General features: G+C 46.5%; 2 protein-coding genes across 4 annotated transcripts; both read right to left on the bottom strand.

Moving 5' to 3' along the window:
• Nucleotides 1–220: 220 nt before the first annotated feature.
• LOC120898847 (trans-Golgi network integral membrane protein 2-like) lies at nt 221–2,117 on the bottom strand. The gene has a single exon (XM_040305255.1). It carries the CDS (start codon nt 1,824–1,826, stop codon nt 345–347), a length of 1,482 nt encoding a protein of 493 aa, XP_040161189.1. The 5' UTR covers nt 1,827–2,117; the 3' UTR covers nt 221–344.
• Nucleotides 2,118–4,939: 2,822 nt separating this feature from the next.
• LOC120895455 (delta(9)-fatty-acid desaturase fat-7-like) lies at nt 4,940–16,446 on the bottom strand. 3 transcript variants are annotated; one of them, XM_040298841.1, is made up of 8 exons: nt 16,391–16,446; nt 15,415–15,817; nt 13,461–13,885; nt 13,106–13,371; nt 12,902–12,972; nt 6,566–6,751; nt 6,285–6,480; nt 4,940–6,218 (listed from the first exon to the last, which is right to left on the bottom strand). In XM_040298841.1, the coding sequence occupies exons 3-8, from the start codon at nt 13,876–13,878 to the stop codon at nt 5,715–5,717; spliced, it is 1,641 nt and encodes a 546-aa protein (XP_040154775.1). In that variant the 5' UTR covers nt 13,879–13,885; nt 15,415–15,817; nt 16,391–16,446; the 3' UTR covers nt 4,940–5,714. The 3 variants fall into 3 exon arrangements, with proteins under 3 accessions (XP_040154775.1, XP_040154776.1, XP_040154777.1); XM_040298842.1 differs by lacking the exon at nt 16,391–16,446 and adding an exon at nt 15,879–16,384; XM_040298843.1 differs by lacking the exon at nt 16,391–16,446 and adding an exon at nt 15,885–16,384.
• Between the last annotated feature and the right edge of the window lie 359 nt (nt 16,447–16,805).

The following is a 16,805-nucleotide window of genomic DNA, read 5'->3' as shown; positions in this document are numbered from 1 at the left end:
AAATCGTTTGCTTTAAGAGAATTCTACTACCATAGAATGCCGAACGGAGAGTAAACATTGAAATCAGCCATAATAATAATAATAATAATGTAAGGCGAAAAACGGTACAATTTTCTTTCGCAAGAAAATCGCTTTCGCTACGGGTTGCAACCGCGTGCAGACAGAGTAGGCGGGCTAGTAAGGCTTCGGGGGATCGCTTCAGTAAGGCGCCTACTGAATGAAACGTAAGGAACGATGAATGGAAGATATTTACACAGAACCCATCCCACTCAACCTGGGAAGGGGGACGAAGGGAACGAATGAGCGCTTTAGATACACACGCAGGCAATGCTCTATAGTGTCTTTTAGTAGATGATCTGTGAAGACGAATGTGCACCAGAACCGTTGCCCGATGTAATTGCTTCCTCCAGGTTGGAGTCCAGTTTGCGATAGGCGGCCGTATGTTTGCGTCCCTTGCTGAACCCACCCCGCCCGCTACTCGTCCGTCGTCCTTCGACGACCAGGGCCAGCAGCTTCGATTTGTTGTGATATGCGACGTAGAGCATGGCGCAGCTGAACATGGCAAACAGGAAGTAGGAGAAAAAGTTCGAATCCTTCTGCTCGTAAAATGGATCCGCACCCGGCACGATGTCACTCGCCTTTGAACTGTCCGTCAGTTCGTCTGGTTTTGCTTTCTCTTGCAAATCCGGCTTACCCACGGGTTGAAACCCGTTAAGCTCCAAGTCGTCTCCGTTTTCGTTGACGTCTTCAGCAGAAGCGATGCCCTCAGATTCGTCCGAAGTTTCATACACCGGCGGAGTGCCACCTTTGGCATCCTGTTCGGCCGCTTGTTTGGGTTCGTCATCGAATGGAGCCACATCACCTGCGACAGCACCGTCCAATCCACCTTGCTGTTGTTCTAGATCGCCTTCGCTCTTCTCCGGTAGAACTGGTTTCTGGTGGGGCAACTGCACTGGGCTCGGCACTGATTCTTTATGTGCTTTTTCCGCCGTATTTAATGCAGCACCAGCATCGGCCATATCGCTGTCTTTTCCTTGTTCTGCCTGCTTGTTTGGTTTGGTAATGTCAGCGGGTGGCTGGTTTGGTATGACGGCGGATTTGGGGAGCTCCTCGGAAGCATCCTTTCTAGCAGACTTGTCGATGTCAGTACCGGGAGTGATTGCGGCCTTGTCTTTCGCCTCGACGGCCGGTAGACTGTTTACTTTTGCTACAGCCGGAACTATTTTCTCAAAATCGCGGTGATGTTTTGATGAATCTGCTTTACTGTCATCTGGAATTGGCATTAACTGATGATGCTGCTGTTCGGTTTCCTCTTTGCCGATCGATTGCGGTATCAACTTATATCCTACAAAGAGTGCTCGACAAACTTCTTCCAGCTCGTAGTCCTTGGTATAGCAAGACCTTACACAGGTGGGAATGCTTCCGAATGGTTCCAACGCCTTGGTCGACAGACTTGGAGGCAAATTTTTGAGCGTTTTCGACAACTGGCTACAAAATTCATCCGCTTCAGATGGCGACAGCTTTCTTGCCAACTCCTCGGCGATGCTTTGCTCAATGTTGGGTACTTTGTACTTGTTCGCAACTCCCATCATGTCTTTGTACGCCAAGCAGCCGGCATCGTTGATAGATTTGCTGCAGTAGGCTTGCAAATGTTGAAGTAGAGAATCCTGCCCCATGGTTTGACTCACGTTTAATGAACCTCCTTGCGGCGCTGCAACATAGGCTGTCTGTGCTGCTGCCCTTATCGTTGGGTTTCCAACCAGTGGCGACGTTCCAACGATTGATATTAACCCGACTAGGGCTAGTAATATTGCTTCGGTTGGCATTTTGTAGGATTTAAACACTTATAATAGAGGTGGTGGTGATGTATTTCGTTCAGCGAATGAACGTCACAAACGAGCACGACACAATAATAGCGAAATGGACGGAGATTATTGATCCTACACACTTGACTTCGTCGGTCGCTAGTGTTAGCTAGCACTTGATGATGGGATGCACACTCATTTGCGGTCGTGTATTAGTTCCTATTGCTTTTGCGAAGGCTTAACAACAGACTAACAAACCGGAGCTTTTATGTTTTTCTTTGATGTAAAAAAAAGTTCGAGCAACCCGACATGGAAATTTTGACAGCAAATGTCAAGCGAACAGATGACAGCTTCGCGTTTCTGTTTGTTTACGTTGCATAGCCCGTAGTTACACTACGTAAAAAAGCAGGGTTGGTATCGCGGCATCATGTCTGTATTAGTGGTGGGAGCTCGGAATCTGACCTACCCGATTCCGATTCCGTATTCGGAATCAATTCCGGAGCCGATTCCAGATTCGATTCCTGAGTTGACTCCGGAGCCAACTTTAGAGTTCCCGAGACGGCTCCGGAATCGATTCCGCGATCAGAATCGGATGCGGAATCGGAATTGACCTGGGAATCGCAATTTACCCCCATAATGGAATCATAGTTGACTGGAGAATTAGAATATGCCCCGGGATGTGAATTAGTTCTTGAATTGAAAAAAAAAACAGTTTTAGAAGCGAAATCAGTCCAGGAATCTCCATGAGGATGGATCTTTTAGGCCGAAAATACACGGACCGGAATTTCGCGGCCGCGGATTTTCGCATGCTGTCAAACCCATATACAAAGTGTCAACGGCTACTTTCCCGAACTGGTCATATCCATACATTTTTCAACAAGCGGAATTCTGTGGCCTCGAAATTCCGGTCCGTGTATTTTCGACCTTAGAAGGCTATATAGGTCTTGATTAGATGAAACTTGTCAAAACACATTGCAAGAAAAGGACAGCAATATAATGATGAGTTGTAATACGCCATCTATTGAGCAAACCAATAAAGCTATGGAGCTTTCGTTTTTTTCTCTATGGGTATTTGATTTTCCATTCGTTTAAGCTTAATCTGTAGCGCATGGATTATGTATGCATTATTCAGTTCTTAGCACTAGGTTTACGGGCGTCTCTTATATACCTATCTCTACGGACACCCGCAAATTTGACGGGTGGATAAAAATACATATTTAGATAGGTTCTGTTCTGTTGGCAGTGTTGTAGCAATACCTCGCTGATATTAGGGTGGATCCGAAGCCTCAGAAGGTTGACATAGGCTCTCCACCTCCTACTCCTACTCAATACGTCCCTGTCGTACAGAACGGTAACATGTCTCTCAATTATCCAAGCTTGGGTATACGGGGATACCCAACCCCTTGGGCGGGTGGGTTGCATGGCTAAATTGAGAGGGTGGTAAATGATTGATCTTCATGGCTCTACCTGGGAGCGTCTGTTCTTCATGTCAGGAGCGGCTTTCCCCCAGCGTATGTCTTCCCGAAGGGCTGCGCTGGCTTCTTCCGTCTTGGATCGCTGCAGGACTCTAAAAAGCCAACGAGCGTAAGCTTTACGACGAGACTGGAGGTTAGGAGAACGGCCTTGCAAGCATCCTTCGTAAAAACCCGCTTGCAACGAAAAGGAGCGGGAGTACGACCGCTGCTCAAAAATGATCATCGTGAAAATCTGGAAGCAAGAAGAAATACTGGAGGAGTGGAAGCTGGGTGTCATTCAACCCAGTACAAAAAGGGCGAGAGGCTGAAATGCTCGAATTTTCGTGCCATTACAGTCCTCAATGCCGCCTACAAGATCCTGTCCCAGATCCTAGCGCAGCTACCAAGCTAGGTTTGTTGGAGGCAAATCCACCATCATCTAAAATTTCATACTACGGCAGATCCTCCAGAAGTGCCGAGAGCGCCAGATCCTTAGGCATCACCTGTTCATCGACTTAAAGGCGGCCAACGACACCATAGACCGGAAGGAGCTATGGAGCATCATGCAGCGTTACCACTTCCCTGTGAAGTTGATCCGGCTGTTAGAGGCCACCACGAACGGGGTGCAGTCCGAGGTGAGAGTATCGAACAGGGGTCTGAGGCAAGGTGACGGGTTCTCCTATCTTCTCTTCAAAATTACATCGTCGCTTAGATCTTTATGGCTTATCGTACACCAAAAGGAAGGATATTCAATTCCCCAGCTGTTTAGTCTGTAAAACGCATTGAAATAATGTGGGGAAATCAGGGGTTAGACAATGACATCCGTGACACGATCCCCTACCACTCTCTCCAATTTCTTGGTTTCGCGGATGACATGGACATCATCGGACACCTGACTCAAACGCGATACAGCAAGAATTGGATTGAGATTCAATGCAACGAAAACGAAGTACCTCTTTGTCTAAGACTCAAACCAACTGGAAAATAGTGTATTAGTTAACGGCGACAATATCGAGACAATTAACTAATTCTGCAATGTTGGTACGGTCGTTGCTTTCGGCAACGACATCAGCAGCGATATTCGGAGACGCATTGTACGTTGTGTATCGTGCATATTATGGGCTTGGAATCGAGAGGAAGATGCTCAGAAGGGTTCTTGGCCCCGTATGTGTGAAAGGAAAATGGAGGAGCCGCTATAATGATGGGCTATATGAGATATATGGTGACCTTACGGTCGTGCAGCGTATCAAGCTCGCCAGGCTCCGATGAGTTGCCCATGTTGTACGCATAGAAACGGACGACCCAACCCGAACTAGTAGAGTTGCTGATGTTGCCACCATCAGTTTGCCGCCTGATCGTTCCTTTGACATGAAACCACATACAACAGTAATGTGAAAAACTATCAAAGCGTGGAAATCTGCATCGGCTGGTTATCCCACCTATCACCAGACAGTGCCATCAGATTGTTTGCTATTTTTAAAATGCGCCAGTCGTTTATCGTCTGCTAAGTCTTTTAGAACTTTAAGTGAATCCTTTAAGCCTTGAAGCCGAGAACTTGAGTCGTTCAAACCCCGTTGAGGGATCGTTTAGTGGATTTGTGGCGTTGAGACGCCACTAGTTCCTAGTTTTTTGAGTGGGGCTCTTGTAAGTACGGAGATGTAAGCAGTTAAAAAACATGTCTTAGTTTTTTTATATTTATTTTTTATTTTCAGTTTCTTTGTATACCCCACCCCAAAAAGAAAGAGTAGAATCCCCTCAAACATCTGTACAAGAGATGTCTCCCTGTACAGGTTAAGAACTTTGCGACTTAAATTCCGCACATATGTTCTTCTCTTAGTCTGTGTTACTTAGCTTACGGTAAAGATAGTGAAACGCAATATCATAAAACAACGTTATCATTGTAAGGTATCTTAGAAAGGGATGCACAGCGTTGATATCGGCTTCCCTATGATACGGCTACGGCTATGATTCGTGAGGGAGACTAAAACTCTTCATACTAAAACATAAACGCTTTCAGGATAAAGTATGGTGATTGCTATCGATAACTATCGCGTACGATTTCAATGTTTGATGAGCCAGTACAAAACTTCACATTTCTTTTTTTGTTTCCTGTGTATATATGTAAATAGCAGAGCCAGTACAAGTATCGGCAATTGGTTGCCCTTTGACATTGAGGTAGGCAAAGGTAGCAATGGTCCGAGAGCGTCCACTGTACATTTGGTATCCATTGAGCATCTCTTAAAGAATTGCCTGCCTTACAGACTCCACGTGTGCGTTTGTGGTGTTTAAAAATATTTGTTGCCGAACGAGCAGCATCGGCTCCCCGGGCACGATCAGCAATGGGTGGCGGGTGCTTCAATGCGTGTAGAGATCGAACCGATGCATGCTGGTTTTGGGCGACTAAAGCGAACGAAATCATGACTAACGGTAATTGTCCTCCGGTTGTCGTTTTCTGCTAGTGGCTTGTAGTGGACGATGCAGCATCAACGGTCACTTTCCGCTTCACGAGCGCATTGTCATTACAGTCGACCACGTTGAGTGCCGCTTTGCCCTGCATTGGGTGCCCCGTTTTATCGACATTGTTGTTCGACTGCTGTAGTAATAGCTCATCGACCGATTCCGGAACCGATTGCTGTTGCTCCTTGATGTATTTTGACAGCTTGTTGTAAATTTGGTTAGCTTCCGTGGTGCGGTTTTCTTCCTCTTTCTGGCGCCGCATCAGTTCCTCGTTCTCCTTCGACAATATATCCTCGTCCCGTTCGGACTGCTTCAGTTCGTCCGGAATGAGCGCGTATCCATCCGATTGCAGTATCTTCGGTTTGGGCGTGTAGATCGAGTTGTAGGTCGGATTGGACGGATGCTTCCAGATGTTCCACAGCGTCGTAAACGCACTACGGCCTTCATCGGTACCGTAGGTATGGTGGGACTTGTCTCCAGTACGCATCACACGGTTTTTAACCTGAAATTCCGTTATATATAAGTTATACACAACTCTGTTATGTTTGCACCACCCATTGTTACTCACCATGTTCGGTGTAGCCGTTTTACGATCGTACACTGCGCCAAACTTTGCCAACAGATCAATAAGCGTACCGGTAAGATTGAGCGGCGTTCCGTACTCTGATGCACGATAATCCCACGGGAAGGCATGGTGGTAGTTGTGCCAGCCCTCACCAACAGCGACGAATGATACAAACATGTTCTCCACCGGCCACATGGTCCTGCACGTGGGCAATAGCAAGAATAACAAAATCAGTCAGCCATAGAAACAACCAGACCCGAACCGGACTCGTTGAAAGTACTCACTTGTCGTAAGGACGAGTTCCAAACATGTGTGCTGCACTGTTCACGGACCATGTCGCGTTTAGGCTAAGTACAGTGCGGAAGAAGAACGCCACGAATAGTGCGTACCACGGGTTTTCTCCCCAGAAGTAAACCGGAATGGCCGTGGGGCCGAAGAGTGCAAAAATTGTGTACAGAAGTTTGTAATGGCTGCAAGTAGAAAATAAAATAAGTTAGTTAGTGATAGTGTTTCGTCGTATACAAAGCTTGCCTTCCTGTTACCGTACTCCCACAATGCACACAAACAACATTACTAAGGATTGTTTATTACTTAAATAACATAAAAAATGAGCTTATCTAAAGAAGTTGTCCGATGTACATGGAACTAAAACGTTAGAGATGTTTTTTATATCTTCACTAATCTGCTGCTGTTGCGTATCAAGAGTAAAGCAATACATCGTTTTTTACCGATGTCTAATCGTGTCGATCAATCTGTACAGCATCATTGCAATGCCGCACCAGGAAAAAAGGGGCGCTTCAAAGCTATGATTACTGCCTCCGACTAATCTAGGACCATTTCTTGTTAGCTCCCCACGGAGGCCACGGAACCAGGTAAACCAGTCCTATCGCGCCTAATGCATGCCCTGTATGTGTCGTGCCACCAGTTCGTAGAACGATTGTTTCGCGGCCTTGAATCGATGACTTCCTCCCTGGAGCGTGGTTTACCGGTGGATATAATTATTGCCAACGGACTGATGTGGTCCGTAGCTTGACTACAATAAGAAAGTTGCCAACGAGAACTAGCTCGCTGGGCGCTGACCGCTGCATTATTGGTTGTACACTAATGACAATCCGCTAACCGATTCATTTAACGTTTCTTCACACGTGGTTTGCGGACAGGTCAGTGGAACAGGACACGGGAGATCCATCATGAACACGTTGCCGATGGTGTGCTCACGCACACGCTTCACGCACTGAAACACGTGTCGCGTTTAGCTACCGACCGTTCCATTGCGCAATATCTATGAAGCATACATACTATACGCATATTGGATTCTGTTCGGATCCTTCCCCTGTCAAATTGATTTGATCAGTCAAGGATAACGTGGATAGTTGCAAGATGAAAGAAAACTCTTACGATTGAGTAGGCACTTTGTGTGCTCCGCTGCTTCTTACTAGCCGCCTCACAAACTCATCCTCACACGCCACAATTAAGCTTGGAAGCCAGAGGCACAAAGCAAATACTCACAATGATGAGCCGCTATACAACATGCTGATGCGTATTGATCTGAGTACGAATGCACACGTATCGACGGCGTTGACCATGAATTGAAGTTCAATTACGCGCACTGCCCCGGGGGCACCAAATGGGTCGTGCGGACGGTAATACCCACTCTTGGTGCGCGGGGAACGATCACTTCATCTTCGACCGTGTAGCAGTGGGCCAACGAGAAGAGTTGTAACTATGCATGAAAGATTTGACCTTCTGTATTGAGTGTTGTTTGTAGCCTTCAGCGATCGCCAAGGATCGGATGCAAGTGCGCTTTTCTTTGATCGGTTGACCGTACATTAGAAGATCGGCAACAGAAAATTGCGCTGGGGTGCGCCACGGTTACCCATAATTGGCTCCGTCGCCTTTCAACGTTGAAGAACTGCAAACTATCGCAATGGCTGGCATAGAGTTTTTGAAGGTTTGGTTTTTGTGGATTTGGAATATTGTTTTTTTTTATTCGTTTTTTTGCACACGTTCCCAAATTAAGCTCCTAACCGTTTTTAACTGATCCACAAAACGATCTGTCTTTGTCATCGATTAGAAAGGTTTGGTAATTTACTGATCGCTGAGTAATATACGATCGTTTCCTTCACGTTTTTTTGGCAACACAGTCGTGTCTTGATGTCAGACGTAACCAAAAGTTTGTACTGACAACTGTTACGTGCTTATAAAAAAACATCAAAATAAAACATTCAATTCATTAAACATTCAACATCACTATGGTGTGCGTCTAGTACAGAAGTGTCTTTTGTTTCACTGGGTGTCACACAAAGAACTTCGATCTATCCGGTTTTCGTTTAAACAAATATTTGCATGATCCGGTTTTGCATGATCAAAAATATTTGTGTTAAGTTAGATCCAAACTCTACTATCCTTGACCCACATACAATAGAGTATAAGCATCGCTTGATTATTTTTCTGTCCTGTTGATAACAAAAACCGGCTGATCATCAGCTGAGTCTAAACATCAGCCAAAAATTCTAAACCGGACGCACACTAAAACAAAACCCAAATGGATGAATTTAAATCAACACCCTCAATCCTCAACCAAGCCGTCTCTAACGGCCTTATTCATCTCACAACCGGAATAATTTATGCAAGCCGAACAAAAGTGAGATCTGTTGTGTGCATGTGTAGTGTTGCCCCAGGTCCACTTGAACACCCCAATACGCGATTGCGTAACGTGGTGTGTCCCTCCCACTGCGCCCGACACATATTTTTTCATTCATGCATTCAGAAAAATAAACCTTTTGCGTCAAGGACCGAGTCACACGTGATAAAAGCAAGAGAAACAGAGAGATAGAGAGAGAGAGCGCAGTATTTGGAGGCTCTATGTCCTATTATCAATTTACCATACACAAAAATGCTTGAATTGTGAATCGATCTAGCTGAAATATAATGCACATGGCATGCGTGCGTATCTGCGGATACACTACAATCTCCGGAAAACGATCAGACCGACCTGCGTGACACAGTAAAAAAAACACGATCGCAAAATCGATATTAAACCGCCATCAATCATGCCATGGCCTTGTTTCCACCTGGCAAGACACCGAACGGGAGTCAATCTATGTTACAATAGACGAAAAGTCGCCCAAGGTTCTTCATACAAATATTTCGTTGCTCGGTCGATCCTGTCGCTCATTTGTGAGGAGCGTCTAAAGCATGTACTGCAGCATACATTGTGAGGCAACTACAGAAGGGCGCTCTTTTAAGCTATAGCTCCGAAGCTCAAAAATCCACTACAAGAACTCCAAACGACCAGTTGATGCCAATCACCGTTGCCAACAAGGTTGACCTCGGGGACGCCTCTTATAAATAAATCAATATCAAATCCAAAGGTCACTTACAACGATCGCAGGATTTCGGTTGAGATCTACATTTAGAGCCAAAGCCAAGAGATCACATTAATCTCGCCTACGGACATACAAAGACATACGGAAACTCCTTTTTCCAGTCTAGACGCGGAAAACAATCGCTCGAACGATCGAACAGAAGCTGAATTGGAAAAAAAATCATTTAGCTGGTGATCTTGGGTGTCTTGTGCCAGAAAGAAGAAGATCAGTAATGGTGTTTTAAAATTGACTTTGGCGGTCGCTGCATAACTTTAGTAAGGGTCCGGCATCGCAAAATCGATATTAAACCGCCATCAATCATGCCATGGCCTTGTTTCCACCTGGCAAGACACCGAACGGGAGTCAATCTATGTTACAATAGACGAAAAGTCGCCCAAGGTTCTTCATGCAAATATTTCGTTGCTCGGTCGATCCTGTCGCTCATTTGTGAGGAGCGTCTAAAGCATGTACTGCAGCATACATTGTGAGGCAACTACAGAAGGGCGCTCTTTTAAGCTATAGCTCCGAAGCTCAAAAATCCACTACAAGAACTCCAAACGACCAGTTGATGCCAATCACCGTTGCCAACAAGGTTGACCTCGGGGACGCCTCTTATAAATAAATCAATATCAAATCCAAAGGTCACTTACAACGATCGCAGGATTTCGGTTGAGATCTACATTTAGAGCCAAAGCCAAGAGATCACATTAATCTCGCCTACGGACATACAAAGACATACGGAAACTCCTTTTTCCAGTCTAGACGCGGAAAACAATCGCTCGAACGATCGAACAGAAGCTGAATTGGAAAAAAAATCATTTAGCTGGTGATCTTGGGTGTCTTGTGCCAGAAAGAAGAAGATCAGTAATGGTGTTTTAAAATTGAAAATGTTTATACACCAACCAATCGATCATCAATCAAGATGACATGCTAACACGCTTGATATCATTACTACTTACAGCTGTCTGGCTCGAAGGCACACCAGCGATGTTGTTCGCTTTTGGGCGGTAACCTTCTCGCAGCTTAAACACGTGTTGCAGGTGGTTGACTTTGGTTGCCGTTTCCGAAAAGAATCACCTTTCGCCACAGTACGTCAATGCGTACAACGCAACAGCAGCTCAACCTGGTTGAACAGCAGCTAAAGATTGTTGAAAATCAAGCGTTTGTCCGAATGCTGGAAATGATCGGCGCGCAATGGTTACGCTTCATCAAACCTTTTTCTACACTACACTTCATTTCGTGGCATAGCGCACCAGATTTAAGAATGAGATAGGATTTTCCACCACAAACCATCGACGTCAGAACCGACGGCATCGGGTAATCGCGTCGATCTAAATTAGTTATATTAATCGCAACTTTTGTGTCTTGTTTTCGAATGAAAACAGGAAATCAAGAAATCCTTCATCCCCTCAACCCCCCCACTAATTCTGCAACTCACTCTATACCTTCTCCACTATATCGCAACGTGCTTGTGGCGGATGTAGTTGTTCCGTGTTTTCCGTGCATCATCTGAAACAATGCGTTGCACAATGAAGCGAATGACGGGCGAAGGATTTATCATGAATTGCACGAATCAACCAACCGACTAACGGTCTGCCAAAAACAAGCTAACGTTCAAATTTATTCTACTTCACGAATTCATATATTCAACCCTGGACGACAGCACGCGCTAAATGTCGCAAGGTCAAATCTTTGTTTGTGTGTGTCTTTCTCTTGCCACAAAATTTGACCATTTTTCCATCCTCTCCAAACACGAGACAATAGACATGATCACAAAACCTTTGTGAGTGTAGTCTACATTCAAACTGCCGGATGGTGCAATCGCGTTGTATCAAATCGAACCAATGACCAACCGATCGATGTCCAACGGGTATGCTAAAATGTTGGCTAGAAATGTTGTGCAAAGTGGATTTATACGAATGATCATATGGCGCAAAGACTATCCCAAACCTGAAACTAACACTGTCCCATCTTGACTCATCGGGTGTGACGTGGTTTAAAAAATGCGTTGTACATTTTTCAACAAAACAATTTAAATATTTTCCAAGGTAAGCTCCTGTTCGCTAGCCTTTTTTTATAAGTCCGATGTTATTGCACAAGCGCGTTAGATGCTGTAAGCCCGCCCGAACGACGAACGACATCCTATGGCTTATGTCTTTCCGAAGCCTTGTAACCGATAGCCAAAAATCGTTGGCAAATTCAAACGAGCTGCAGATTTTATGTTGCACGGCTCGATCCTACTTTCCTATCGTCTCGCTTTTTTTCATTTCTTCACTATTAGACGGTTTTTATTCGCTTTTTCGGTGAGTTTTGCTGTTATTTCTCTTCGAGCTTGCGAGCGTCATGCGGCGATAGAGCGGATGGCGGTCGCTGCATAACTTTAGTAAGGGTCCGGCATCGACCGACGCAAAGATTAGGCAATCGACGAACTCCGACTACGAGCGCTGGCTGTGTTGACGGGTGCGTTCGTAACGGTTCGTTGTCTCGTAAGATTTGGGCCCCCAAAAACATTAATGAAAGCAATATTAAGCAAGCTCTCTGGCAAGGGAAGAAGAAAGCTTTGCAATAAATATGGTGCAACATTTGACTAGCCCGCATGCGTGGATGATACGGAGCTATCGGCGACCGCTATCGATTATACTCGGGTGAGTTGTTCATCAACTGCTACCCCCAATACTAGCAAAGCGTCATGGCAAAATGCACTTCAGGCTGGCAACTGTGAGATAAAGTGTTTGAAAGCACACATTTCGGTTACTGGAGTAGAAAAAAAAAACAAGACAGCAAGGTCGCCAGCAGAATTCAAAGAGGGTGGTGGAACACATCTCCATCGCTGCGCAAATGTCAACGATCTCACCGGGGCTTGGACAACCGGTGCCGAAAATGGCTGCACGCTGGACACGGTCATTAACAACGGCCGTCGAATAATGAAATAGCCAGCCATGTCAGTCGCTCAAGGCGGTGGCACACGCACGGCGCACTGAGCGCCCGCACTGGAGGTCGGCTCTTTCACCACGATATTGATGCTGGCCGGCACTTTCGTTACGATGATGGCTTCAATTGCGCACCGAAACTTCATTAGAGAGGCGGGCACTCCAGCCTCACAACAGTAATTGATCGATGGACACCTGTGTGAAGGTTAGGTGCATCTCATTATGAGCGATGACCGTGAACGCTGGCGAGCGCTGTCATGTGCTGGGGACCTGTAAATATGTAGTACTTTGGAACTACGAGAGGATACAAGCGGTTACTTACTCCTTTTGGAACATGATCAGCGGATCGGCTTCTAAATCGGACATGTCAATCTTCTTGCCATACTCAATCACCTGTGGCAAGTATTAGAAATGATGTTTGTTCTGATTAGTTAAAATCCACATACGTCCAACCAGCAGCTTCCATGGAGCTTTTCAACAATCTCGATCTCCGCCTCCTCTCAGCACTGTTTTACGCATAGCTTACCTTCGGGTGTTTCTTAGAGAGAAGCCATCCAATGTGCGAGAAAAAGAATCCACGGTTTGCGTTGTGCGGATCGGCGTCCGTGTCCGAGAACTTGTGGTGCTGTCGGTGGTCACGAACCCACACGTACAGGCAGTTCTGTCCGGCCAGTGTATGCATCCACAGCAGGATGATCCTCAGCCAGAGCTTCGCCTTGAACGCCCGGTGAGACCAGAGTCGATGTGCACCCATCGTGACACCCTGTCCAGAGGCGTACATCAGCCAAAGTGCTGTAGGTGGAGTAAAACGCAAGAAGCAGTTGTTGTGATATTAATGCGCACCGAAATATACACCCACAATAGTCTCGCCGGGTACGTACTGTATAGCGTCGTACGGTAATCACAGTATCGCCAGAAAGCCAGATGTAATCCAACCCAGCCGCAGATGTGAAGCAGCAGAAAGCCGACCACATTTTTCCAAACGATTTCCCGCTTGAAGTTAAAATCCGTCCCGATCTCCGACGGCAGGATGGGCGTGGCGGCTCCTATCTCCTTCAGCTTCCGGTCTACCTCGGCTTCGTGCACCACGTTGCTGCAGGTTTGCAGCGCCTTCTCAAACTGGACCCCGGAAAGGGTCGAGTCTGATTGGGACAGCTCCGCGGCAAGGCTTTCGGCCGTCGGTGCACGATTGTGCGGATCAGTCTGTGATTGTTCTGGCTTTCGGTCGGCGATTGCCGTCTCGATCAGTTCGGGCGTTTTTGCGCACAAAATCGTTTTCGTCTGCGAGTCGGCTCCCATTGTAAGGCTGTAGATCAAATGCAATTTAAAAATATATTAATTTTTAACTTAATTAGTTTATGGTTACAGATAAACGATATATTTCGTGCATCGCTTTACTAGCATTTAACTCGCGTTTAATTTTTAGCTGCAGTGCGACTCATGATGTGACAATTGATTGCTAATTCTAACCGTGCATGATCCGCACATGACATGACGTCCATTGATTTTGCATGTGCATCGAGCCGCGTGTTTACGATGATGGGGCTGTAATGCAATAATGGCGCGAAATGTACCGATTTGCCAGCACAAGCCCAATGAATGAGTGGCTTTCGATGCGCAAAGATTTCCAACCTCCGAGCCCCCCTGCGGTCTTGCGCAATGGCACACTTGCCCACCGCACAGCCATCTTGCCTTGAGCTCCAATGCCCTTAAGCCCTTGACGGGGCGTGTAAATGTGCGATCGTCTGTGCGCCGTTTTGTCGCCACCAACTGGATGGCGTCTTTTATGATTCCCTCGTGTCACCATTTCCCCCATCGAAAGATCGATGCAGATAGTTCATCATTGAAACTGCACACACAAGTGTGTCGAAGTGCCGTACCGGTTCGCACATTCTTTTGTGCGAAGAAAAGATGACGGTGAAATAATAATGGCCCACAAGTGTACACACACATTCGCCGATTGGTAATGGGGGTGAGAGGAGACGCAAAAGGCAAATTTGCTCATTCAAGCAATCCCGAGAACGGGGAGAGCGGGTTGCACTGTGGTTTTGGTGTGACAGGAGTGGTTTCATGATTTATGTCCACTTTGAAGCCGTCAGGGCTAATGGCACACAGCCGCAAACCGCTGGTACACCTGGCCGTAAGGTTTGTGACCCTCAAATGGGCTGCTGAGTGATAGCTGGTAATTTTGTCACGGTTTTGGGGGAATCAATCAAAGGATTCTCCATGATTTCCGCCTCCACCGTCACGTGGCGCCGAACAATAGGTGTCGTCAAGCAGGAACCATTCGCAGCTAGACAAACGGCTCTCGCTCGGAACGGTGGGTAATAATTCACGCCCAGGGCAGGTGTGGATGCTGCTACTGGCTGCATCGGGAAAGCAAACTGGTTTGACATTTCACCTACCCAATCGTACATCCTGCTCGAGAGTATCCGAAGCATGGTCGGGCTCAAAGTCAAACGGTGTGTTGACCAAGGCATTGGCCCAGTATGGATTACGGTGCGTCCCAAGAAAAATGTGGATAAATTATAGACTACGTGGAGAACGCGAAGCGAAGAGACGGGCAGGCGTAGAATGGCGGTGCGCTTCAGGGCCAACGGTGTGGCCGACAGGTTGAATACGGTAATTACACGATTAGCTGTAGATATACATATTTACAGCACATTCTATTATGCACGGCAAAGGTGCCGAGTAAATCACCGCGAGTGAACGAGTCACTATCCGATAGCGCAATAGCGCATGGTGCATCTTAACTGCCGACCTCAAGGAGTCAAAATGGGTCGAAATGTGTCTTTGTTTTAAAAATAATAAGTTCCGAAAATCCGACTAACTCACCTGTTAATAAAGATGGAATATCACTTCACGCAGCAAACGATCTCACTTTGGCTTTGGAGAGAAGTAGTGTTGCTATCACCCTCACTTTTCTATTCTGATCGAGTTTTGTGCCTCGTTACACACTTGGCTGTTGCTCCTCGTCGCTCTTTCTTTTTTTTACTTCGAACAACGTCGAAAGTCGATGATTTTTAATCACTTTCGTTCACTGTGATCACATATGTGGAATGTTTTCATTTTTTGTTTGTTATTCTTCGCTGATTTTCGTACAACGGTTAGCACCACAGAAAACTTCCCATAGGTTAGTTACGGTTCCTTTCCACCCTGGTCGGGCCGTTTTCCACAATATCACTAGGCACCTGCTGCAACAGCCCGTGCTCCACACTCACTGACCGCTGACAGGCGTCTGCAAAAGGATTGAAAATCGTATAGTTTGAATCCTCTCACCAAGGCACACAAACACACACACTAACACGCAAGCGGTAGGCAAACTTCCACCATGCTCTAACACGCGACCGGTTGCGATCGTTAGCTATGGACGTTACGCAATTGTGAATTTCGATTGCCGAAAAACTGGCTGCTCTCGGATTGATCCTATATAGGCCATGGACTGCCGGCTAATGCTGCCGACGAAATTGGATAGTGAAAGATAGGGCCAACTCCTACCAAACCACCTAACCGACCAACACCCCTACACGTTTGATCACCGATCACCGCCGTGCCAACGAACCGTCCCGATTCGGCCCGTTTCCAAAACCCCACAAAATTCAAACAGGCACTGTGCGGGATGCTGACGCGAGCGGGGTGTTTCGGTGGAGGCGTTGCGTTTTGCTGCTAAACTGTTCGGGTCTCTAGAAATTCAGCAATCAACAAAAAACAACAAAAAAACTAAAACATTCGAAACAAAGCAAACTGACAAATCGTGCCAGCATGTAAACACTTTTAAATTTTAGCTAACAAAAAGAACCGAAGACACTACCATGCAAACGTTAGGAGAGGAAAAGCTAAGTTCAGCGAATGAACCCAACGTCAGGGTTGACGGGTAGTTTATATACTCACTCCTACCCCTCCGAGTAGATCACGCCCGGACGCAAGATGAGTGCGATCGCTACAGACAAAAGGCTTCTCTGTCCCGCTCTCTGGGTCTTTGCCTTGCTGTTTCTCCCTCCCGTGCAAGTCTCGGTCACGCGGAAAGGGTGAGGTTGAGACAGTAAGATGAAGAGTAGAGCGCGCTTGCACGGGAGCCACCACAACAATGGTGAAAGAATGGATACACGCTGCCACCCCTTAGTGGGTACGGTGTGAGGCTCGACCAGCCGCTTGAAGGCGGTTTTTGATCATGTCACTGCTCACGTTGCTTTTTGCTTGCGAGAGCGAAACGGACACTGCGGTGA

This window comes from Anopheles arabiensis, chromosome 2, assembly GCF_016920715.1.
Source record: "Anopheles arabiensis isolate DONGOLA chromosome 2, AaraD3, whole genome shotgun sequence".
NCBI lineage: Eukaryota > Metazoa > Arthropoda > Insecta > Diptera > Culicidae > Anopheles > Anopheles arabiensis.
Note: the sequence above shows the minus strand (reverse complement) of the source record. Positions and strands in the feature narration are given on the sequence as shown.

Bases quoted from the DNA above. Each gene is read 5' to 3' on its own strand.
- LOC120895455 (XM_040298841.1), bottom strand. From the start codon at position 13,878: ATGGGAGCCGACTCGCAGACGAAAACGATTTTGTGCGCAAAAACGCCC. The intron at 12,973-13,105 runs GTAAGCTATGCG...TACTTGCCACAG, and splicing joins TCTCTAAGAAACACCCGAAG to GTGATTGAGTATGGCAAGAA. The intron at 6,752-12,901 runs GTAAGTAACCGC...TTCTACTTGCAG, and splicing joins CTGATCATGTTCCAAAAGGA to CCATTACAAACTTCTGTACA.
- LOC120898847 (XM_040305255.1), bottom strand. From the start codon at position 1,826: ATGCCAACCGAAGCAATATTACTAGCCCTAGTCGGGTTAATATCAATC.